General features: G+C 42.4%; 1 protein-coding gene across 2 annotated transcripts in view; it reads right to left on the bottom strand.

The window, feature by feature from the left end:
* Window positions 1–26,960, bottom strand: part of LOC137384681 (phosphatidylinositol 3-kinase C2 domain-containing subunit gamma-like) — a 202,914-nt gene that overhangs the window by 99,536 nt on the left and 76,418 nt on the right. For both annotated transcript variants that reach the window (XM_068058945.1, XM_068058946.1), the window contains exons 16-17: window positions 14,233–14,424; window positions 5,955–6,048 (exon numbers count right to left, since the gene is read on the bottom strand). In XM_068058945.1, coding sequence (XP_067915046.1) covers window positions 5,955–6,048; window positions 14,233–14,424 — 286 coding nt within the window. The remainder of the gene's footprint in view (window positions 1–5,954; window positions 6,049–14,232; window positions 14,425–26,960) is intronic.

Here is a 26,960-nt window from a genome sequence, read left to right on the forward strand (position 1 = left end):
GTTAAATATGGCAACTGCTTGCATTTTTATAGCTCCTTTGACATAATAACATGTCCCAAGGCACTTTGCAGTCGTGGTATTAACCAAAATTTGATACCAACCCACATAAGAAGATGTTAGGAGACGTGGTCAAAGGCTTGGTCAAAGAGGTCAGTTTTAAGGAGGCTCTTAAAGGAGAGAAGTAAAGAGGTCGAGAGATTTGGGAAAGGAATTCCAGAGCTTAGGGCCTGGGCAACTGAAGGCACAGCTGCCAATATTGGAGCTATGGAAATCAGGGATGCGCAAGAGGCCAGAATTGAATCAGTGTACAGATGTCAAAACATTGTAGGGCTAGAGGAGATTACATGGAGGGATTTGAGAACAAGGTGAGAATTTTAAAATCGAGGTGTTGCCAGACTGGAGCCAATATAGGTCAATGAGCACAGTGGGAGGTTGGGTAAATAGGGCTGGTGTGAGTTAGGATAAGGGCAGCAAAGTTTTGGATGAGCTGAAGTTTATGCAGGGGACAAGGTAGGAGGCCAGCCAGGCGAGCATTGGAATAGTCAAGTCTACAGGAAACAAAGGATGATTCCGCGGTTCAATGCTCTCTGGAAGGAGGGGACGATGGAAAATCACGGGCTGTGTGCCTGCCACTTTCAGAAATGCACCCCGTCCAAGTGCTACTCCCACTGGAGGCTCAGGTCCTGGAATTGGCCCCTCACATTCCACATTTGTGTTGTTTCCTTCTGTTCTGTGTGATGGACTGCAAGGTACAGTGGCCAGGAAATGAAAGACATTCATTGTCACAAGTAGAAAGCTAGTCAGAGCTACAAGGATAACTTCAAAACTATAGAAGGAATGAACACATTTCTATAACCTGGAATCTGCATGAAATATATTCAACCACTTTGGAAATCATTTCATGAAAATAAATCATGGTCCTTACAATGGCTACTTTCTCCTAACTAGCTTTCTCACTCACATGTTTTATTTTACATAGAAACATAGGAACATAGTGATACGACCGCTGCGAGAGCAACGCACTGCTAATTCAGTCTCATCACTCCACAGGTCTCAGCATATTATTAACTATCACACCCAATCGAAATACAGCCAAATTAAACACTCTAGTAACTCCAGAATGAAACAGACCAAACCAGGTATCTTTAGCCAACAACAAATTAACTATTTATTAAAAAAACGAATTCCTTAAACACTATTAAGATAAACCTATGTCTAAAGACCTTATAACTTCTAATTTTAACCTAACTCCCGCATTCACACACATACACTCAGAAAAACTAACAGTTAACCGGTTTTAAAAGTGGAGTTTTAAAAAAGTTAGCAGCTCTTAAGAATAAATAAAATAAGCAAGTTTTTGTAGGTTACGTTCCTGATGGATGAGGTCTTCTAATGTGAAAAATAATTAAAGGTCATACATTTGATGAAAATAGTCCTTCAGTAAATAAGCATTCAACTCTTCAGCTGCAACAAGCATTAAACAGTTCTTTGAACGATGAGCACAGCAATACAAATGGTTTCTTGAAAAGGAAGGCTTTTTCTCCTTTACTCAGGGAATTAACTTGGCTTGTAGCTCCTAATAGAATTTTCTGCTGAGAGAGAATAAACAACTCCTTTTTCAGTTTGCCTTGCTGGAAAGTCTCTCAGAACTAACTGGTTTCAGCTGGTTTCTGCCAGTTTTACACACAGCCAAGTGGAAACATTATCATGTGACCTCTCTCTCTCTCCTGCTGTTGCCCAGGGTAACAAAATGCAGCTGCTGCACACTGTGTCTCAGGAATTCCAGAACTGTCTCTCCCTTAAAGGTGCACTGTTTTTAACAAGAGTTTTAAAGGCACACACACTGTTTTTAATCCGAGGAGAAAAATAATTTCAGGTCCGTGACAATAGGAAATAGGAGCAGGGGTAGGCCATTTGGCCTCTCGGGCCTGCTCCGCCATTCAACTAGATCATGGCTGATCTTCTACCTCAATTCCATTTTCCAGCACTATCCCCATATCCCTTGATATCTTTAATATCTAGAAAACAATCAATTTCTGTCTTGAATGTACTCAATGACTGAGCCTCCACACCCCTCTGGGGTACAGAATTCCAAAGATTCACCACCCTCTGAGTGAAGAAGTTCCTCCTCATCTCAGTCCTAAATGGCCTACTCCTTATTCTGAGGCTGTGTCCCCTGGTTCTAAACCACCACCACCCACCTCCCCCCCCCCCCCACCCCCCCAGCCAGGGAAAACATCCTTCCTCCTCCACTCTGTAACTCCCTGTAAGAATTTTGTATGCTTCAATGAGATCATCTCTCATTCTTCTAAACTCTAGAGAATATAGGTCCAGTCTCCTCAATGTCTCCTCATAGGACAATCCCACCATCACAGGGATCAGTCTGGTCAACCTTCACTGCAGCCTTCTATGGCAAGTATATCCTTCCTTAGGTAAGGAGACCAAACCTGTACACAATATACCAGGTGCAGCTCGTCAAGGCTCTATACTATTAGAGCAAGACCTTTTTACTCCTGTACTCAAATCCTCTTGCAATAAAGGCCAACAAAGCATTTGCCTTCCTAATTGCTTGCTGCACCTGCATATTAGCTTTCAGTGACTTATGAACAAGGACACCCAGGTCCCTTTGGACATCCACACTTCCCAATCTCTCACCATTTAAGAAATACTCTGCATTTCTGTCAAAGTAGATAACTTGACAATTTTCCACATCATATTCCATCCGCCGTGTTACTGTCCACTCACTTAGACTGTTTTAGATCCCCTTGAAGCCTCTTTGCATCCTCCTCACAGCTCACATTCCTACCTAGTTTTGTGTCATCAGTAAACTTGGAAATATTACATTTGGTCCCCACATCCAAATCATTGATACAGATTGTGAATAGCTGTGGTCACTGATCCTTGTGTACCCCACTAGTCACAGCCTGCCAACCTGAGAATGACCCATTTATTCTTACTCTTTGTTTTCTGTTCATTAACCAATTCTCAATCCATGCCAGCGTATTACCCACAATCCCATGTGTTCCAATTTTGCTTACTAATCTCTTGTTGGGACCTTATCGAAAGCCTTCTGAAAATCCCAATACACCACATCCACTGGTTCCCCCTTATCTATTCTGCCAGTTACATCCTCAAAAATCTCCAACAGGTTTGTCCAACATGATTTCTCTTTCATAAATCCATGTTGACTCTGCCATTATTTTTTTAAGTATAATAGATTCTAGCATTTTCCCTACTACTGATGTCAGGCTAACAGGCCTGTGGTTCCCTGTTTTCTCTTTCCCTCCTTTCTTAAATACCTTCAGATCTACAGGAACTGTTCCAGAATCTACAGAATTTTGGAAGATGACCACCATCGACTATCTCTACAGCCACCTCTTTCAACACTCTGGGATGTAGATCATCAGGACCAGGGGATTTATTAACTTTCAGTCCCATTAATTTTGGGTGCTATTTGCTTTTATTATGATTACTTGTTGTTTATTGATGTAAATCATAGTTTCCCATGGAGGTTGACCATTTTAATATACGAGCATATGAAAATGAGGGGCTGGAAAAGATCAGCTGTCCCATCACGCCTGCCCTACACTTATAATAGAATCATGGGGGAATTTTATACTCTCTCCCGTGGTGATTTTGGAGGCAGGGAGTGCGTACAAATGGGCGGGATGGTGGTGGGAGGCGGGGGGACCCCACCACCTTTCTGCCTCCACCCAAATTAAGTCAAGAGCAGGAAGGCCTTTCTGCCCCACCACCATTTGAGGCCCTTAAGTGGGCAATTAATGCTCAATTAAGGGTGTCATCCTGCTGCTGCTGATTTTAACTCAGTGGCAGGCTGGCTTGTCGCTGCACGGGGAGCACACCAAGCAAACCCACGTGGTTTGCTTGCTGGCTCTGGTGGGGTCCCTTGTTAAAAAAGCACTTAGTGTCTGAACGAGGGACCTGGCATCGGGAAGGGGTGCCCCCTGAGAGCTACCCCCTTGCGCCTGTTGCTGACTCGCCTACACCCCCTTCCCCCATGACCCCCACCCTACGAAACCTTTCCCACCGTCACTTACCTGTGGCCTAGTTCCAGTGCCTCTGGTGAGTCCAGTACCAGCAACAGCCACTGCCTTTGTGGTGGCGCTGCTCAGTTAAAGAGCTGCCAGCCTCTGATTGGCCAGCATCTCTCAGAGGGTGGGAATTCTGCCGCTGGGGTCCTTAATCCCGGGAAGGCCCATTGCTGTGCAATTAAGCACCTAATTGACACTTAATTTGGTGGGCCTTCCCCAGAGGAGGTGATGAGGGGCTCTGGCCGGCGCTTTAGCCTGTGGTCGAGGCCCTGTCGCCTAGATAAAATCCCGGCTATAGAGTCTTAAAGCACAGAAGGAAGCCATTCGGCCCAAAGTGGTGAAAGAGTTGCCCAATTTAACCTCACACTTTTCCCACAATCCTGCAAAATAGTCCTCTTCAAGTACATGTCAAATTGCCTTTTGTAAGTTCCAATGGAATCTGATTCATTCATGGGATGTGGGTGTTGCTGGCAAGTCCAGCATTTAATGCCCATCCCTAATTGTCCTTGAGAAGGTGGTGGTAAGCTGCCTTCTTGAACTGCTACAGTCCTTGTGGTGCAGTTACACCCACAGTGCTGTTATGAAGGGAATTACAGGATTTTGACCCGGCAACAGTGAAGGAACGACGATATAGTTCCAAGTCAGGATGGTGTGTGGCTTGGAGGGAAGCTTGCAAGTGGTGGTGTTCCTAAGCATCTACTGTCCTTGTCCTTCTAAGTGATAGAGGTCATGGGTTTGGAAGGTCACATGACTTCTCTGACTCCATCTTACACTACATTAAAAATCACAGTTTTTGAAACATAATCATGCTACAAAGTCCAGTGTTCATAACACTGCCTAAAGTTGGTGCCCAGAATTATACACAATACTCCAGCTGAGGTCTAACCAGAGATTTGTACAGGTTTCACATGACTTGTCTTGTTTTTGTGTTCAATACCCCTATTTACAAAGAAAGTAGCCCATACGCTTTCTTAACCACCTGATCAACTTGCCCTGGCACTTTCAATGGTTTGTGAATATACGGCCCACGTCCCTCTGCTCTTGCATCCCGATTACAAATGATGGTTGTAGCATCGTAACTAGACACTTCCTTACCCTTTAGTTGGCTGGCTCTATCCTCAAATAACAACGCGATTCCCCACCGTGAGCATGAGAACATGGTTATACAACATGACCCGGCACGACACTACCATGCAAAATAGGATGATGATCTGCAGCATGCACCACAGTAGCAGCATAATGTGGTAAAATAACCTGGTAAAATGTTCTTCATCTACCACTCACCCCCGTTCCCCATGGCTGCTGATTCCTGCTGAGCCATAGTTATTGACTGCTCTTTGATATCATGCTCAAATGTGTGAAATTAAGCCAGCGGAAAGCATTGCAACAAACCTCAATCCTGTCTCCAGCCCAGTTCCAGACACACATACACTTTCTAACAGAGCGCACTGAATACAGACCAACAGCAGGAACCTTGGCTCATTTTTCCCCATTCTTACCCTGGGACATGGAGGTCAATTGCATTGGCGAGACTGCCATCCCACTGGGGGTCAGCTAACTCAGCACAGGTCAGGGATCGAATCTGGGGCCTTCCAATGTAGTATGTAACCAGTACCACCCTGTGGGGTCTGAGTAATCAAGCCATGAGGAGAATTCACAGCTATAGTCTTACTTATGTTTGCCATTTTTGTTATGCATTTTGTACCTCAAGGCCACCACAGCATAGCCAAATTTTTACACTGTTAGAAATCTCCCACTATGACAGTAGCTCTATTAACTTGGCAGACAAGCTAAAAACATTTTTTTTAAGACGAGCTTCACTTTAAGTCCATTAAGGATATAAGTGTTAGGCTTGGCTGTAATTCTGTTGTATAATGCAATACTTTATCAAAGCCTATTTACCTGAACTAACTGTGGCAGATAATCTAACAACTCATCATCCAGTATGGTTCCAATCAGTTGGACTGCAGCCTGACGAAGCTCTTCATCGGAAAAACTTATCAAATGGAAAACAAAAGATACAAAGTGAAGCAGTGAGTGAACCTACTTCAACTGTTTAGCACACAAATCACAGCTCAACGATATTATGTTAAAGCTAACCCTAATTTTACCATTAACTCAATTTTGAAAAAAAAACTAATGTGTTTATTCTCAAACCAAAGTTGATCCATCCAAATCAGGTGCCTGGTTTGGAAGCCTCTTTACAGCCAGATTTTCCTCTTTTTGAAAAAGGGGGTTAATTGCCTGTTTTTATCAATGTTAATATGGTTTACTACCAAGGTGGCGAGTATGGAGGATTTTGCTATGGTCATTTAGAGCAACACAATTCAATTAGTTGGAATAATCGAGACCCAGACAATCATAATACACATGCAACTATGATCCTTTAACATGTCTGAAGTAACTAATGCACCACTAAGGCAATGATGAAAAAAATATCATTAACCTTGCTGTGACATTTACAAAACCTATTGCTTAGTAGCAAATTCGTAAAACCTATTCCATTATCCAGGCTTTATGGAGAAATTGGATGATCTGTTTTGCCCAGAGAGGGTGACCCTTAAACTAGTTTAACTGATTTAGATAATGAGAAGTTAGAAACATGGCAATTTAACATAGAACACGTGCTTCAGATGTATCGTAAGGAAGTTTCACTATTTGAGAAAGAATACCAAGATTAAGCAAGAATATCACTGTAAAATAGCAGCACAGAACAGATATGGAGATGACAGTCAGTAATGGTTGTTAAAGATATATATATGTAAAAAAATGTTGCATTTGCACAAAGGAATGCCGAAAAGGAAGTGCAAGCAAAAATAACAGGCGACTGCAAATAACAACACCTGGAAAGATACTGCTGGTAGGAATTTCCACAGGGTGTGACATCGGCCTCATTCACACTCTTCGTAAATGTGTGAATTTAATGGGAAGGAAAGCTGCCAATAGCCTAGGGAGAATTAGGAATATTAGGAACAGGAGGAGGCCATTCACCCCTTGAGCCTGCTCCTCAATTCAATTAGATCATGGCTGATCTGTGCCTCAACATAATTTGTCTGCCTGAGCTCCAGTCCCTTACTAAACAAAAATCTATTGATCTCAGCCTTGAAAGCTCAAATTGACCTAGCATCCACAGCCTTTTGAGGGAGAGAAGTCCAGATCTCTACTATCCCATGTGTAAAGAAGCACTTCCTGATTTCCCTTCTGAATGTCCTAGCTCTAATTTTAAGATTATGTTCCCTCATTTTTGATTCCCTCTCGAGAGGAAGTAGTTTTTCTGTATCTACCCTATCAAACCCTTTTCCCATGTTAAACTCCTTGATCAGATCACCCCTCAGTTTTCTATATTCAAGGGATTACAGACCTTCATCATGTATTTACTCATTTGTACCATATGTTGTGTCAATGTGCACATTGATTGTGAACAAGTACTTGATGGTTCATATAATGAAAATATAATACCCAATAGATATGTGTGCTTACTGACTCATATGTCCCAACTACTCTCCTAACAGAACAAGAATTAAACAGCCTTCCACAGTCGGCCAGAAAGGAACAGTTGCTGGTGCATCAATGGCACTTGCAATAAGTGTAACGAGAAGCTTTTAATGTTGTCTGATGCAACATAAATGAGATGCAAGGAATTCAGTTGACTGAAGATCTCAAACAGGTTTATTAAACAGCTAAACTATTATACAGTGCAGAGTTATCTATTTACAGGACTTGCCTCTTGGTGTTACAGTTACAGAGTGCGACTGGCATGTAGTCATATGACTGCATCCTGGTACCTAGCTCATTAGCATACTAAGATCTGAAAGAGACATCACTCTCAAAGGCAATCACACAACAATAAGCACCCAATGAAGATACATTGTGACAAGTATAATGATATGGATGAGAAACCCCAGGGTAATGGGGGTGAAGGGGTAGCAAAAGATGAATGGTGGTGAAGGGTCAGCAGGTGAATCCTGAGGGATTTCAAAACAAGGAAATACAATATGAAAGAGCTGTGTTGAGCAGCTCACTTGCCCTGATGTATATGCCAAGGTGGTATGGTTAGGATGGACAAAGAGTCATCCAACACTATCTCCTGTCATTGTAACTGTAGGTGTGATCTCAGTAATGCAGGCCATGGCATCTCACAAACACTTCCTTTTTTGCTATGCATGTTTTGCGATCCACAAGAAGCAATTCAAGCAGACTTCAACTCATATGTAGAATGGGTTACAGATAGCCATAGGGGTGGTGTTCAAAGGTCTTCTGTGAGAGCACAGGCTAATGCGGGTCATGAAGAGGTGTCTTCTAGCAGTGGTATGTGTGGAGAAGGAGCTGGTTGTTACTCGTGTCAGCAATCTCTGAAAGCAATGAGCCCATAGTGATTCCAGCAGAAGAGACACTTGCCACTGATGCAGGTATATCAGGATTAGTTGTACACAAAGGAAGTAGATTTTTCATATTCCACGTGGGCTGCCAGTTGGCTGAGGTGTCACCCACAACAGCTACTCCCTCAGCTAGGAGATGCACCGAGAACTAGGGCACATACACAGGGTGCACCTTGAATTTTACAAGTCAGAATGAGTGAATACAAGAGGACAACATCAAATGTGCTCAACACGTGCACTTAAAACAGTGAATAATATTATTTTATTAATATCTTGAGGTCTGCAATTATTATATTGTGCAGAACAGAAAGTATAAGTTGTCCCAAATAAAGCCAACTGAAACGATGATGTCCTCAGTAAAAGCGAAACAAGTAAAAGAACTAACAGTTCTGTGATTATTAATATATCCAATAGAAATTAATAGTGGCCAATTGCATATAAGCCCTTTAGACACCTGTCTCCTGGGCTACAGTGACTGATGAGGGCACTATTTGCATATTGATAGCCATCAAATTATCAATAGACCACTGAGCGACGACATACCACGAATGGTGTTGTATACATTGGTAATAGATAGCTGCCTGTTGTTGCTGTTGCTGGTTCCCTGTGAGTGCAGGGTATAAGAGGGTTAAGATACCTCCTAATGGAGGAGTAGGTGAGAAAGCATTGGATTCTTGTGGGTTGTTAAAAGGGTATTTATCCATATAAGTGGTGCTGTTCATGGCTATTGGTAGTGCAATGTGGATGGTTAATTGTCCCTGAGGTCTTTGTGGCCCCGACTGCACACCTCAATCATGGCTTCCCAGATGTGACTGTCTGCACCATGCACCGACTCACTTTCATGTCAAGAGTTTCTTATCACTGGCATAATGTTTTCCCTCTGCATTCTTGAGCCATCTTCCATTCCAAGGGTTTTAAAAGAAGTGGCTGCAGAGATAGTAGATGCATTGGTCAAAATATACCAAAACTCATTAGATTCCGGTAGGGCTCCAGCGGATTGGAAAACCGCTAATGTGACGCCCCTATTCAAAAAAGGAAGGAGACAGAAAGCAGGAAACTATAGACCAGTTAGTTTAACATCTGTCATTGGGAAAATGCTAGAGTCCATTATTAAGGAAAAAATAGTAGGACATTTCGAAAAACATAATGCAATCAAACAGAGTCAACATTGTTTTATGAAAGGGAAATCATGTTTGACAAATTTTTTAGAGTTCTTTGAGGATATAACAAGCAGAGTGGATAAAGGGGAAGCGGTAGATGTAGTGTATTTGGATTTTCAGAAGGCGTTTGATAAGGTGCCGCATAAAAGGTTATTGCACAAAATACGAGCTCAAGGTTTAGTTTAGAGATACAGCACTGAAAGAGGCCCTTCAGCCCACCGAGTCTGTGCCGACCATCAACCACCCATTTATACTAATCCTACACTAATTCCATATTCCCACCTGTCCCTATATTTCCCTACCACCTACCTATACTAGGGGCAATTTATAATGGCCAATTAACCTATCAACCAGCAAGTCTTTGGCATGTGGGAGGAAACCGGAGCACCCGGAGGAAACCCACGCAGACACAGGGAGAACTTGCAAACTCCACACAGGCAGTACCCAGAATTGAACCCGGGTCGCTGGAGCTGTGAGGCTGCGGTGCTAACCACTGCGCCACTGTGCCGCCCATAAGGTATTGGGGGTAATGTGTTGGCATGGATTGAAGATTGGCGAACGCACAGAAGGCAGAGAGTTGGGATCAATGGGTCTTTTTCAGGTTGGAAAACCATAACCAGTGGGGTGCCACAAGGATTGGTCCTAGGGCCTCAACTATTTACTGTCTATATCAATGACTTGGAGGAAGGGACAGAGTGTAGTGTATCCAAATTTGCTGATGATACAAAAATAGGTGGGAAGGCATGTTGTGATGAGGACACAAAGAATCTGCAAAGGGATATAGATAGGTTAAGTAAGTGGGCAAAAACTTGGCAGATGGAGTTCAATGTGGGAAAATGTGAGGTCATCCACTTTGGTAGGAAGAATAACAAGGCAGATTATTATTTAGATGGAGAAAGACTATAAAATACTGCAGTACAGAGGGATCTGGGTGTTCTTGTACATGAAACACAAAAAGTTAGCATGCAGGTGCAGCAAGTAATTAGGAAGGTAAATGGAATTTTGTCCTTTATTGCTCGGGTAGAGTTTAAAAATAGGGAAGTCTTGTTACAACTGTACAGGGTGTTGGTGAGGCCACACCTGGAGTACTGTGTACAGTTTTGGTCCCCATATTTAAGGAAGGATATACTAGCATTGGAGGCAGTTCAGAAAAGGTTCACTAGGCTGATTCCTGGGATAAAGGGGTTGTCTTATCAAGAACGGCTAAACAGGTTAGGCCTTTATTCATTGGAGTTTAGAAGAATGGGAGCTGATCCTATTGAAACATATAAGATTCTAAGGGGGCTCGACAGGGTAGATGTTGAGAATACGTCCCACTGGTGGGGGAATCTCAAACTAGGGGACATAGCTACAGAATAAGGGGTCACACATTTAAAACTGAAATGCGAAGGAATTTCTTCTCTCAGAGGGTGGTGACTCTCTGGAATTCCCTATCTCAGAGAGTTGTGAAGGCTAGGTCATTAAATGTATTTAAAGATAGATTTTTGGAATCTCGGTGAGTCGAGGGGTATGCAGAGCAGGCCTGAAAGAGGAGTTGAGGCCTGGGACAGATTAGCCACAAGCAGAGCAAACTTGATGAGCTGAATGGCCTTCTCCAGCTCCTATTTCTTATGTTCTTATGTTCTTACGTTCACTAATATACCCTCAATGGCTGCTGTTTCCATGTTGTGGGGATGAAAACTCCTCTTCATTATTGCTGTGGTGATACTTCTGAATTTAGCCCATCATTCAGCTGATTAAAGCTAGATTTCAGATGGAATTCAGGACTAACGTTTTGTTTCTTTCTTTTTTTGTAATTCTGCACAAGTCTTGATCAGCAATTAAGAAGGCTACAGCCTGCAGCAATAAAAATATGTTCTCTGCTTAATTTCCAAGAACAGGCTTTTGGCACAAATGAACAAATAGCATTTCTACACTTCTGTCAAAATGAATGCATTGAGCAAAATATGGCCTGTACATTGCAAAAGTCATTCATTTAGAGATTTAGCTTGTAAGACTTTGGCAATAACAGAATGCCCTCTAGGCAATACTGCATTCAGTGACTTTTCTGCCTCACATTTTATCATTCAACAAAACATTTGTCCCCCCATTTCAAGAATAAGTCATCTCATCTGTATGGAACATCTCATCAAGAGCCAATGCCAGTTCCTTCCTCCTCTGCATCACACCCTAGCAGCTGGTAAGACTCAGTACCATTGAAACAGGTGGTTTTGGTGGCAATCAGCCCTGTAAGAAATGAATTAGCTTGCGTCTGCCAAGTACTGATCCCAACCTGTTCAACATTATTTAGTGTGATTACAAATCTATTTGCTAAGCCAGTTTTTTTTTTCACACTGTAGACAACAGGAGGGCAGAGTAGGGAACAGACCTTGCCAACAGAACATTGTCTCAAATTGATTAGCCTGTGGTGACTGGCTTCCTATGGTTCTACGACTGGGTGGGAACGTTGAAAGATGTTATCAGTTTATCCTGTAATCATAGGGCTGTAAGGCTGCCTATCAAAACCTCCTCCCTCTACATATTCTCTAGTGTCTGTAACTGCCGGTAACAGTATATTATCCTGTCAAAAATAGTTTGGAAATTCATGAAAATAGCTCCACAGCAGCACAATGCAAGCCTTTTTTCTTCATGGCTAACAAAGTATGTATCATGTTAAACTAGATTAAAAGGGTTAAATTATAAGAAAATGCTGCATAGACTAGACTTGAATTCCCTTGAGTATAGAAGATTAAGGGGTGCTCTAATTGATGTATTTAAGATAGATAAAGGCCTTGAAAGGGTAAATACAGAGAAACTATTTCTTCTGGTGAGGGAGTCCAAAACAAGGGGGCAGAACTGTAAAATTAGAGCTAGGTTGTTCAGGCCTGATGTCAGGAGGTATTTCTTCACACAAAGTGTAGTGAAAATCTAGAACTCACTTCCTCGGAAAGCTGTTGAGGCTTGGTCAATTGAAATTTTCAAAGCTGAGATTGATAGATTTTCATTAGGCAAGGGTATTACATGTTATGGAACCAAAGTGGGGAGATGGACAGATCAGCCATGATCTAATTGGATGGTGAAACAGACTCGAGGGGCTGAATTGCCTACTCATGTTCCCATGTTCTTACAGTCTCAGGGCCCACATGTAAATTTTAAATCAAAGTTCCCATTAATTTATATGCATCTCCAGTTGCTGATTTGAAAAGATCTTTGTGCTCTCATTTACGACTTATTCCCCCATTGAGGCGATAGTCCTTCCAAACCTTGAAGCCTACAAAATTCAAACACAACAAATTAACAAGCATGAAACACATAAGCACAGATAGGTCGGAGTGTGGGGTTTCCCAGGTTGACTCGAGAAGGCTCGTGATCCAAGGGCTGCAGATTGGACAACCCTCTGCTTAGACTCAGCTTAATAACTTACCATACAGATAACTCAGGATTATAACCCTTTGTCCAATAAAAACAAACTGGCAAAGGTAATTAATTTTTAAAAGTCCATTCACAAAAATTCTTAGTGCACTGGATTATATAAAACATCCATATTTAGTGCTTTTAATCCCAGAGATGTGAATGTGACAAAATCACAAAAACAGCTTCTTCACAGAGTCACTGATGATTTCTGAAATTTGTCATCCAAATGATCTAATCCGGGTTTTCGGTTCTTCTGAAATGTTTGCAGTTCAGGGATGAAACCATTGCATTCAGTTTCAGCTCACTCAGAGTGCATCAGATGCTTCATCTATTTCTGAATCCTAACATCATTGTAACACTTCATCAATATGACACTTGCATTTCCTATCCTTGTGCCCCCTCTGACTGAGATTGTGTGATTATGGGCCGTTTTATGCAGTTGAATCATGCCCACTTGGCTTGATATTGCACAAATACATTTTCCACAATACCCTTTTGTAACAGGTAAAATAGTCTTCTATCCCATTAGTTTTTATTAGGCCCAAGAGGTGAAAAGACAGTATTATAACTCATTTATCTCCTACTCCCAGTACTAAGTGTGTAATACAGTAAAATGAAAGGTGTACTTCAAAATGGTCTTATCCCAAGCATTAAAGATAGTTTATGGCAGGGGCTAGCAACCATTAAGAACTCATGTGTGACTCCCAACTTTGATCGATCGTTTAAAACTGTTTAAAAAATATTTTCAAGAAATGGGAGTTGGATGCCAAAAAAAGGATGCTTATATTTGTGACCCGAAAGTTGGTTAGTGATCTCAGTAAACTTGAAGAGATTGATGGTAATTAAATGGCTTGTTTCTTTTTATAACCTTTTATGAACATTGCACTTGTAAGAAAGTATTTTTATTAGGAAGTATTAGCAATTTTTTTGTAAAATCTTTTAATATGTTGCTGATAATCAAATGCTCTCTTCCTGATATTAATAAATATACGTTTATGAGCGTCAGTGAAAAGAAATCCATAAATGAGTCTCTGTCTTGTTTTTCATTATTATTGCCATTTGAGTAACAGCATGATGGCTACTAAGATATTGCATTTTTGACTAAATTTTAAAAATGGCTCTTCGTGTCATTAAGGTTGCCGACCTCTTGTCTCTGGGAACCATTCGCTTTAAATAAAGACAAACAGTTCCATAACATTTTTAGATAAGGTGGGAGGAAAATCACTGGGAGCTAAGCCAGACTCCTACCTTGAAAGCAATAGTCCCAGTAACTCTAAAGGGTTTGCTGAAAAGTTCCACCTCCTGAGCACTGCATATATCTCAGACAGGGAATCCAAGTCCCAGCTGGGCGCACTGCCCAGTAAGAGGGGAAGGAAGCAGTTTGAGCTGTTGCAGAATGAACGTTTTGTCCAGAGCAAGTTTTTCTCTTCTTCGTCAATCCTGCAAAAACCAATAGAACAGAAGTGAAAATGTTGTGACATAAATACTCAAATCCTTACAAGTGTTGTCACAGTGAATGATACCAGCACTCCAGAATTGGAACAATTTTCCCCTGAGTGAAAATATCAAGTCAGGCATGACACAAGTCAAAACTTTCTCTGACAATGTAGCTCAGCTTTAGTCTGAGACCAGTCTCTCTGTACAAGCAGTTACCTATCTTTTATATTTTTGCACTTCGAATCCCCATCACTCTCAACATGAGAATTGCCAAATCAATGTCACTTAATATCAAATTGATATAGCACTTTTATGTCTGAGGTGTTCCATCTTCTGCAAATCTGATCAAAATTTCTAGCAGAGGCTGTGAGCATTTCCTTTTAATAGCAAGAGAAAGTGAGAGGAATTCGATTCAAACTCAGATCAGAGAGATAAATTTTGTTCTAAAACACTGTGCTGGACAGGGCTATACAAAGAGGGGCTGATTCATTAATCTTGGAACACAATGCTATTGACTCATAAACAGTACATAGTACCTCAGAAATATTTTAATTTGTTATTAAATTGAAATTCAAGGCATCTAATCTCTCCAGGAATAAATGTACTGGGCCATGTAGATCAGGATTAATCTGTATTCTGAGCTTTGATCTCAGCCAGATGGACAAAGGTGGGACAATACTGGACCAATACCATGGTAGAAAGAAAGGACAAAAGGAAATACAAGACTTTCAGCAATGCAATGCACGCAACAATCTTGGCTGGAGTTTCTACCCCCAAGACCAGAGCACTGAGGCTAATTCTACTGCCACAATTCTCATTGCGACAGATCTGCCAGCTCAAGACAAATCAGGATTAAACCTGTGATCTTGTTGAGCAGTATGCCTCATTTCCACAACATGCAGTGAATCGATCAACAGAGCTAGCTTGGCCAGTTCCATTCTGGTAACTCATTCCATGGGTGTATCAATCTTTGCGAAACAGGTTCTGCCTGACATCTCTTTTTACCCCTAACTTGATCATTTTGAAACTTTTTTATTCTGTATTTGGACCCTTCACCACAGTGACAATTATCAAGATCAACTTGGTCAAACCATGGACATCATAAAAATGAATGAGTGCTCAAGTCAACAAGCAGAAGGTCTGTGTCTGCATGATAGATCAGTGGCAGCCAATTAGAAAAAGTTACAATTGCCAATCAACTCTTTGACTTATTTCAACTCTCATCTGTGTGCAGCTGTGTGGCAGGCATCATGGATAAGGTTAATAGCCCAGCTGTAGCAGCCTCAGTTTGATGCATAAATGTTATGTGTCAAAGGTTACCCTGGTCACATGTATGACATGACCATGTCAATCTTTGGAACTTCCAGGCGTCCATTGAAGGAAAGAATAAAATAGACTTTACAACTGGTTTGCTGTGGAATCTGAGGCTATTTTTTCCAAACTTGTCATACTTCAAAACGGTAAGGCTTAGGAGAAAAAATTTTAAATGACGTAGTACATCAGCAAGACGTTAAAGCAATGCCTAGTCTAGCCTCAATCTTAATGACCAGGTTTGATTCTTGGTTGTACAGTGCAATTATATACTGATATGCAACACTGTAACTTCCAAACTAATGTTAAAGTGTTTTTCAGCATCACTGTTCATGTGCTGGATGCACAATTAGAAGCTGCAACTGGCCTCAAAAGCCCTGGGCTTGAGAAGGAACAAATCCACCAGGGTTAGAGGCACTGGAGATCTGGAACAAAAGACTTACAAGGATGATACAAGAGTGAGAGGTTATACCTACTAGGAGAGACTGAACAGGCTGTGGTTCTTTTCCCAAGAAAAGTGAAGGCTGAAGGGTGACAAAATAGAGGCCTTTAAAGTTATGAAGGGTTTGATAGGATAGATGTAGAGAAGATGTTTCACCTCTCTAGGAATCCAAAGTTAAAGGCCATAAATGTAAGATAGCCATTAATAAATTCAATAAAGAATTCAAGAGAAACTTCCCTTTCCAAAGAGTGTTTAGAATATGGAATAGTTGAGCCTAAGAGCCTAGATGCATTTAAAGGGAAGCTAAATAAGTACATGAGGAAGAAACGATTAGAAAGATACGTTGATAGGGTGAGATGAAATAAGAGGCTTGTGTGGAGCATAAACACTGGCATAGATCTGTTGTGCCAAATGGTCTGTTTCTGTGCTGTAGATTTTATGTAATTTTATGATGACTGCCCACTGACCCTTGCTGGAAAGTCCACACGTGTGGACATTGAGCGAGATTAGAGCAGTCTTAATTGTGATGCCCCCCACAGTTAATGAGCTTGCTGGTGCTCAATATCTGGGCTTACACATGAAGGATGGCCACTTGGATAAGCTAAGAGCAGCATGAATTAATGGCTTTGGAAAAAGGGAAAAGAGAAAAAATTGAAAATATAAAAGTTGTAGAATTGAATTCATTAAACAGTGATAAAAGCACAAGTGTAAGGATTATAAAAATAAGAAAAATAAAAGTGAATAGGAATAAAGAACTGATAGGAGAGAAAGGAAAGACAGGCAGAGCATAAATGCCTGCATTTTAAAAGATTTAATAGCAGGTCTCCTGTTGCATTGTTTGCAGTATGGTGGGTGATGCATTGCTTGAGAATGAAAGAAGACATGGAGTCATTACGGCACTGAAGGAGGCCATTTGGCCGATCAACTCCATACCAACTCTCTGCAGGGCAATCCAATCAGTCCCGTTCCCAGGCTCTATCCCTATAGCCGTGCAAGTTTATTTCCCTCAAGTGCCCATCCAGTTTCCTTTTAAAATCATTCGTCATCTCAGCTTCCACCGTCTACGTAGGCAGCATGTTCCAGGTCATTAACACTCACTGCGTAAAAAAGTTCTTCCTCATATTCCCCCTGCATCTCTTGTCCAAATTTAAATCTGTGTCCCCTAGTCCTTGTACCATCAGCTAATGGGAACAGCTTTTCTTTTTCTAGTTTATCTAAACCTGTCATAATTTTGAACACCTCTATCAAATTTCCCTTCATTCTCCTCTGCTCTAAGGAGAACAACTCCAGCTTTTCCAATCTAACCTTGCAGCTAAAAGCCCCCATGCCAGGAACCATTCTGGTAAATCTCCTCTGTACCCTCTCAAGGAGGCTCACATTTGTCCTAAAGTGTGGTGACCAGAACTGAATGCAATACTCTAGTTGTGGCCTGACCAGAGCCTTATAAAGTTTCAGGATAACTGAATACCTCTATTTATGAAGCCCAAGATCCCATATGCTTTTCTAATTACTCTCTCAATATGTCCTGCCACCTTCAATGATCTATTCACATGAATCCCCAGATCTCTCTGTCTGCATACACTTTGAGGAACTGTGCCGTTTAGTCTAGATTTCCTCTCCCTATCCCTTCTGCCAAAATGCATCACCTCACACTTGTCAGTATTAAATTCCATCGACCACTTGTCTTCCCATTCTGCTAGCCTATCTATGTCCTGTCGCAGTCAATTGGTTTCATCCTCACTGTTTGCCACACCTCCAAGTTTGGTATCATCAGCAAATTTTGAAATTTTATTCTGTATTCCAATAACCAAATCATTTATGTATATGAAAAAAAGCAGTGGCCCTAGCACTGAACCTTGGGACACACCACTGTCTACCATCCTCCAGTCTGAAAAAACTACCATTTACCTAAACTTACTGTTTTCTGTCCTTAGCCAATTTTTTAATCCAGGCTGGCGCTGACCCTCCTATTCCATGAGCCTCAATTTTGTTAACCAGCCTTTTATGTGGTACTTTGTCAAAGGCTTTCTTAAAATCCATGTAGACAACATCCAATGCTTTCCCTTCATCAACCTTCTCTGTTATTTCATTGAAAATTCAATGAGATTAGTCAAGCATAATCTGCCTTTCACAAATCCATGCTGGCTATCCTTAATTAACTCAAACCTCTTCAAGTGCCTGTTGATTTTTTCCCCTGATTATTGTATCTAAAACCTTACCCAAAACTGATGTCAAACCAGCCTGTCATTACTAGGAATATCCTTACACCCTTTCTTGAACAAGGGTGTCACATTTGCTACTTTCCAATCCTTGGGTACTTCCCCCGTATCGAGGGAAGATTGGCAGATTATGGCAAGCGCTTCCACTATCTCCACTCCCACTTCCTTTAACAACCCAAGATGCAAGCCATCCAGACCAGCCATCCACTCAAAGCACTTTCCAGTACATTCTTCCTATCAATTATTATCCCATCCATTATCTGTATCACCTCTGCTTCTACCAATATTTTGTCAGCATCCCTGCCCTCCCCCTCTAAGCATATATCACCCTCTTTGTCGTTAATACCAAGCCTCTTACTACCCTCATACTAGTTACGTGCCGGTAGAAGATTTTTGGGTTTCTTTTATGTTAACTGCTATTCTAATCTCATATGCTCTCTTTGCCAGTCTTATTTTCCTTTTCACTTCCCCTCTCAACTTATTGTATTTGATCTGGTTCTCATCTGAAGAATTCACCTGACATGCATCATACATCCTCTTTTTTATTTCACCATAATCTCTATTGCCCTCGTCATCCAAGGAGCCTGTCTTTGGTTCACTTACCTTTTGCCATTGTTGGAATGTACCGAGCCTGTACCTGAAACATCTCCTCCTTAAAGATCACCCACTGTTCTGTTACCATTTTTCCTGTCAGTCTTGGTTCCGTATTACCCTGGCTAGATACCCTCTCATCCCATTGAAGTTAGTCCTTTTCCAATTTAGATGTTCTACTTCAAATTGTTCCTTGTTCTTTTCCATAACTAATCTAAACCTTACGATACAATGATCGTGCTTTTCCAAGTGATTCCCCCACAGACACTTGACCCACTTGGCCTACTTCATTCCCTTGCACCAGATCCAGCAATGCCTCCTTCCTAGTTGGAATGAGAACATACTGGTCAAGGAAGTTCTCCTGTACACATTTCATCATTATCTCAATCGATATTTGAATAATTAAAGTCCCCTAGCCACTCTATAGTTCTTGCACTTCTTTGTGATTTCCCTACAGATGTGCCCCTCTACCTCTCTCTAACTATTTGAAGGCCTATAGAATACCCCCAGTCGCATGATCATACACTTTTTGCTTCTTAACTCTAACCAAATAGATTCTGTCTTAATCCCCTCAAGGACATCCTCTCCAACATTACAATATCATCCCGAATCGGTACCACCACCCCACCGGCCTTTTCTCCCTCCCTATCCTTTCTGAAAACTTTGTATCCTTGAATATTTGGTGCTCAGTCCTCACTGTTTTTATGCTACATTTCCTTTATTGCCACTACATCATATTCCCACATGGCTATTTGTGTTTGTAGCTCACCAGCCTTGTTCACCATACTTTGTGCGTTTACATACATGCATTATAGACCTGTCTTTGGATACTGTCATGTTGGGCCCACCCACCCCTGCCAAGAATGAGGCATATTAATTTCACCATATGGACATTAAATTTCAAATTGTTGCTGGGAAGAAGAGAAGGCCTGTTACAAGGGCTGCCAGACACTTGGCTGGAAGACATTTGCATATCAATAGGGACAAGAGAGGCTACTTCCCTTATCCACCTATCCTAAAATGGACTTTGATCACCAGGTATTGTGTGTAAGAGGAGACATTCCAGGGTCTGCTAGGACAAGAGAATCCACAAACACAGAAGTGGTTACACCAGTTGGTCACTTGACTAACCTTCTAGCCAACCTGGGGCATTTTGTGAACTGTACAAACAGTTTGAACAGAGAGAGACTGTTTGCTCCTGGACTGAGAAGACCTCCCATCTCTTTCTCACAAGCCTCTGGACCCACTGAAGACACGAGAACCTCAAGAGAGAAAAGTCTCCTATATCGAACAAGGTTTAAGAAGAATACTGGGCCCCAACGAAAAGTAAGACGCACCTACAATCAAGGACTCGACAGTGAGCTCGAAGAACAGTAACAAAACCATCTTCAGATATTGCCTCAAACTGTTCCACTTTATTACTTCTGCTCTTTTCTGTCTCTATCTGAATGTGTGTATTGCTAGAGTGGGCGTGTTGTGTATCCATAGGTGTTAACTGAATTAGAGTTTAAGTTTAATAAATTTCAACCTTTCTTCTTTAAACCTAAGAAAACCTGTTTGGTTGGTTTCTTTGCCTTACAATTGGAAAGCAGTGAACAAGGATTCATCAAGGGGGAGCTAAAAACACGGTGTGTTTAAAAATTAAACCCTGTTACGGTAAGACCAGGTGAAGGCTGAACGGGAACCCCTAGACCCCTTTCTCACCCGGTCATAACAGAAATTTGGGGGCTACTGTCTGTGGTTTGACCCATAGACAAACGAGAGAAATTGGAAGTGAGAAGCCAAATTGTTCCCAATCAATACAGAGAAAGATTTCATTACAGGTTTCTTGTGGTTGTGTGTGCTTAGAATACTAACATGTCTGCAACTGAAGCTTGTAGCTCCCCAAGCCAGGGTGAAGTAACTTGGGATAAGTTAAAACCATTGTCTATGGAGGAGTTGAGGAAAATGGCTGAGCAGTGTGGGATCACTGTACGTGGCAAAGCTAGGAAGTCTGAATTCCTAACAATAGGACCAACCATTTTCCCCTTGACTCTGAAGAAGAAGAAGCAGGGTTAGAAGTAGACCCCGACTGAGTATTGCTAGCAAAGCTACAATTGGAAGAGAGGAAACTTGAATTGGAGGAGAGAGAAAGAGAGAGAGAGAAAGAGAGAGAAAGAACCTTCCAGAAGGAACGTGAAGAAAAAGAGAGAGAGAGAAAGAAAAGCAGGAGAAAGAAAGAGAAAGAACCTTCCAGAAAGAATGCAAAGAGAGAGAGCTGAAATGACTTGAGTTAACTAGGGGGCGACAGAATAACCCGAGTGAAAGCATGGCCAATATGGATGAGCATAATTCAGGGCTGGGTACAGAATTGTTAAAACTTGCTCATCTAATCCCAAAATTCAATGCGGAAGATGTATTTTTGTGTCTTTTGAGAAACTGGCAAGGCAGCTAAATGGTCAGCTGAGACTTGTCCGCCTTTATTACAAAGCACGGTAACCGGAAAAGCCCATGAGGTTTATTCCCTGTTGCCAGATGAGAGTTCATCAAATTATGAACTGACCAAAAATGCTATCCTCGGGGCATATGAATTAGTACCCGAAGACTATCGCTAAAAGTTTAGAACCCTCAAGAAGCAAGCTAATCAAACTTACCTGGAATTTGAAAGAAGTAAGTAGCTGGCTTTTGACCAGTGGCTGCGAGCTCTTAAAGTACAGCTCAGCTATGAGAATCTCAGGAAAGTAATTCTGTTACAGAAATTTAAAAACACACTCCCACTCTCCACAAAGACACATGTAGCGAAGCAGCAGGTTCAGAGAGCCCAGAAAGCAGCCGTTCCGGTTGATGAGTTTGTTTTAATCTACAAGTCAGTTTCCCAAGGGAAAACCTTTTCTAGTCACCCCCACAAATCCGAAAAGGACAAAGGGTGGTAAGGTGTTAGAAGCCTAAGCAGTCCTGGGAGAGAAAGAAAAGCAGGAGACACAGGGGGCCCTCCTCTAGCCAAAAAGGAAGGTGCTGTGAGCAAGAGTGAGACCCGGAGACCTGTGTGCTTCCATTGTAATAAAGCAGGTCATCTAAAAGCTGACTGCTGGAAACTAAAGGGAAAACGTGTAGGTTTAATCAGGGCTCATCTGCTCAGTGGAGAAGGAACCCTGATGGAAAGCACAGCAGAACAAGCTATGATTTTAACTGCAGTAAGAGTGGGACCCAGGAAGCTTACTATTACAAGTGCAGGAAAAAAACAGCAGGATTCCTGAAAGATATCAGGGTTTAGTATCTGAAGGGAAAGTAACTCCATACCCCTCGAGTGGGGCAAGCAAGCCCATAGTAATTCTCAGGGACACAGAGGCCACTAGATCCCTTTTACTGGGAAAAGGCCTAACCTTTCCCCCAAAGAGTGCAGTGAATACCAGAATGCTGATGAATAGTTTTGGAGGGCAGTGCATGCCTGTACCTGTAAGCCGGGTGCATTTGGAGTGCGACCTAGTTTCAGGACCGGTGACCTTAGAGATTGTCCCAAGTTTGCCTGTGGATGGGGCTTACCTGCTCCTAGGTAATGATCTGGCAGGGGTGAAGGTGGTAGCTCCCTCACTTGTGAAAGAAAGACCACAGGAGGTCAGAGAGCCAGGGCAGTGGCAAAGGACCCCTGCAGTTTCCCTGAATGTGTAGTGGATCAGGCCATGATTTTAACCAGCTCCCCCAGAGGAGACTGAATTGGTACTGCAGGCAAATGACCAGGTCTGTCTGTCTGAGACTTTCTTTGGAAAGTTAGGAGACCCAGAGAATTAATTAAATGGATTTTCCTTAGCTAAGGCTCAGCGAGCAGACCCAGTATTGTGAGAGTTAGCACAGGCTGCCCAGTATGAAAGTGAAGCAAAGGGAGACCCTGACTGCTACTATTTAAAGAATGAGGTACTGATGAGGAAATGGAGTTGTCCTCACAGACCTGTGAGCAAGGAGTGGACAGTAGTTCATCGGTTAGTGGTGCCACAGAGGTACTGGAGAGAAATATTAAGAATGTCCCACGAGACTACAGTGGCTGCACATGCCGGTATATAAAAGACCAAAGGCTGCATAAGCCAGCAGTTTGACTGGCCAAAACTCCACAAAGATGTGGTGGAATACTGCAGGAGTTGCCACATGTGCCAGGCTGAGGGAAACCCCAGCCTACAGTGGAACTGCACCCCTAAGTCCTGTACCAGTGTTAGGAGGACCCTCCAGCAGAGGGCTGGTGAACTGTAAGGGATCCCTGCCGAGAACAAAAGGGAACAGGCAGGCACAAGGCTGGCAAAAGGTTAGAAAGGGAAGGGAAAAAGCGACCAAGAGGGCAGGTTAAAGGAAGTCCGGGAGGAAGCCTGGATGAAAACCCCTACTGTCTGGTCAGTTAACCCCAAACAATGTGAAAAGTTAGACCCCACATCCTCCTATGTAAATGCAGACACCAGAAGCAACCCACAAGAGTAGCTAAAAGCATTTACAGGAAGCTGCAGAGACAAAGAAAGACCTGTAGAGGGCAGCGAAACTGTGAAGGTGATGCCTCAACTAGTCGAAGTGCTGCAGGGGCATGCAGTAGAGTCTGCACAAATACCTGCAGGCAGGAGTGTCCCAGAGGACAAAGGGGAGATTCGTAAAGAATCCTCCCTCATAGACTGAAAAAACGAGAAGCGCCCATCCCCTGAAGTCAAAAGCCTTTGCATGACTCAGCAAAGAAATGAAAGAGAGTTCAGGATGGACCTGTCCACTACTGACTCTCCTAAGCAAAAAAAAAAATTCCAGCTTAGGGCTAATTAAATCTAACCCGCACTCCTTTGCCAACCAACAGGAACAAAGACACCCTAGGCAGTCATGGAAATGTGCAAACGGAAAAAAATACTTCCCCAGAGAACCATATGTTTATTGGGATGCCAAAAAGAGGTAGTTGGAGCAGCACTGCCACCAAGAAAAGACAGGCTGTAATAAGTTTTAGGATTTATGAATGAATGTGAATGAATGGGAGAGACGTATGTTTTTCCTGTATCTTATATTTTCTCTCTCGACCCTTTTTAATGAAATGTGCTTTTTTTACAAATCGCATTTCATTCCGTTGGATGTGGAGGTGTCCTGCTGGGCCCCCACCTGCCAAGAATAAGGCATATTAATTTTGCCATTTGGACATTAAATTTCAAATTGTTGCTGGGAAGAAGAGAAGGCCTGTTACAAGGGCTGCCAGACACTTGGCTGGAAGATATTTGCATATCAATAGGGACAAGAGCGGTTACTTCCCCTATCCACTTATCCTAAAATGGACTTTGATAACCAGGTATTGTGTGTAAGAGGGGACATTCCAGGGTTTGCTAGGACAAGAGAATCCATAAAAACAGAAGTGCTTACACCAGTTGGTCACTTGACTATCCTGCTGGCCAACTTGGGGAGTTTTTTGAATTGGAAAGTCAGTTTGAACAGAGAGAGACTGTTTGTTCCTGGACTGAGAAGACCTCTCCTGTCTGCTCCCATCTCTTTCTCACAAGCCTCTGGACCCACTGAAGACACGTGAACCTCAACAGAGAAAAGTCTCCTACATCAACCAAGGTTTAAGAAGAATACTGGGGCCCAATGAAAAGCAAGACCCACCTACACACAAGGACTCTACAGTGAGCTCAAAGAACAGTAACCAAAACCATCTTCAGATATTTCCTCAAACTGTTCCACTTTATTACTTCTGCTCTTTTCTGTCTCTATCTGCATGTGTGTATCATGTATGCATGCTAGCGTGGGCGCGTTGTGTATCCGTAGACATTAACCAAATTAGAGTTTAAGTTTAATAAATTTCTACCTTTCTTCTTTAAATCTATGAAAACCTGTTTGGCTGGTTTCTTTGCCTTACAAAGAACAAAGAATAAAGAACAAAGAACAGTACAGCACAGGAACAGGTCATTCGGCCCTCCAAGCCTGCGCCGATCTTGATGCCTGCCAAAACTAACACCTTCTGCACTTCCGGGGCCCGTATCCCTCTATTCCCTTCTTATTCATATATTTGTCAAGATGTCTCTTAAATGTCGCTATCGTATCTGCTTCCACCACCTCCCCTGGCCGCAAGTTCCAGGCACTCACCACCCTCTGTGTAAAAAACTTGCCTCGCACATCCCCTCTAAACTTTGCCCCTCGCACCTTAAACCTATGTCCCCTAGTAACTGACTCTTCCACCCTGGGAAAAAGCTTCTGACTATCCACTCTGTCCATGCTGCTCATAACTTTGTAAACCTCTATCATGTCGCCCCTCCACCTCCGTCGTTCCACTGAAAACAATCCGAGTTTTTCCAACCTCTCCTCATAGCTAATGCCCTCCAGACCAGGCAACATTCTGGTAAAGCTCTTCTGTACCCTCTCCAAAGCCTCCACGTCCTTCTGGTAGTGTGGCGACCAGAATTGCACGTAATATTCTAAATGTGGCCTAACTAAGGTTCTGTATAGCTGCAACATGACTTGCCAATTTTTATACTCCATGCCCCGACCGATGAAGGCAAGCATGCCGAATGCCTTCTTGACTACCTTATCCACCTGCGTTGCCACTTTCAGTGACCTGTGGACCTGTACGCCCAGAGCTCTCTGCCTGTCAATACTCCTAAGGGTTCTGCCATTTACTGTATACTTCCCACCTGCATTAGACCTTCCAAAATGCATTACCTCACATTTGTCCGGATTAAACTCCATTTGCCATTTCTCTGCCCAAGTCTCCAACCGATCTATATCCTGCTGTATCCTCTGACAATCCTCATCATTCTCCGCAACTCCACCAACCTTTGTGTCGTCCGCAAACTTACTAATCAGACCAGCTACATTTTCCTCCATATCATTTATATATACTACAAAGAGCAAAGGTCCCATTGCTGGCACTGATCCCTGCGGAACACCACTAGTCACATCCCTCCATTCAGAAAAATACCCATCCACTGTTACCCCCTGTCTTCTGTGACCGAGCCAGTTCTGTATCCATCTTGCCAGCTCACCTCTGATCCCGTGTGACTTCACCTTTTGTACCAGTCTGCCATGCGGGACCTTGTCAAAGGCTTTACTAAAGTCCATATAGACAACATCCACTGCCCTTCCCTCATCAATCATCTTCGTCACTTCCTCAAAAAACTCAATCAAATTAGTAAGACACGACCTCCCCTTCACAAAACCATGCTGTCTCTCGCTAATAAGTTCGTTTGTTTCCAAATGGGAGTAAATCCTGTCCCGAAGAATCCTCTCTAATAGTTTCCCTACCATTTCCTCTGGCTCCCATCTCTGTCCTTGAGTGGGCCAACCCTTTCCCTGGTTACCCTCTTGCTCTTTATATATGTATAAAAAGCCTTGGGATTTTCCTTAATCCTGTTTGCCAATGACTTTTCATGACCCCTTTTAGCCCTCCTAACTCCTTGCTTAAGTTCCTTCCTACTGTCTTTATATTCCTCAAGTGCTTCATCTGTTCCTAGCCTTCCAGCCCTTACAAATGCTTCCTTTTTCTTTTTGACTAGGCTCACAATATCCCGTGTTATCCAAGCTTCCCGAAACATGCCAAACTTGTCTTTCTTCCTCACAGGAACATGCTGGTCCTGGATTCTAATCAGCTGACGTTTGAAAGACTCCCACATGTCAGATGTTGATTTACCCTCAAACAGCCGCCCCCAATCTAAATTCTTCAGTTCCTGCCTAATATTGTTATCATTAGCCTTCCCCCAATTTAGCACCTTCACCCGAGGACTACTCTTATCCTTATCCACAAGTACCTTAAAACTTATGGAATTATGGTCACTGCTCCCGAAATGCACCCCCACTGAAAATTGGAAAGCAATGAACAAGGATTCATCAAGGGGGAGCTAAAAACATGGTGTGATTAAAAATTAAACCCTGTTACGGTAAGACCAGGTGAAGGCTGAGAGGGAACCCCTAGACCCCTTTCTCACCTGGTCGTAATAATACCTTGTAGTGCTTTTTAGTCTGCTCCGATCTAATATGGTACTTCTTCCTTCTCCAGT

The sequence above is a fragment of the Heterodontus francisci genome, chromosome 27 (assembly GCF_036365525.1).
Source record: "Heterodontus francisci isolate sHetFra1 chromosome 27, sHetFra1.hap1, whole genome shotgun sequence".
In the NCBI taxonomy this organism is placed as follows: domain Eukaryota; kingdom Metazoa; phylum Chordata; class Chondrichthyes; order Heterodontiformes; family Heterodontidae; genus Heterodontus; species Heterodontus francisci.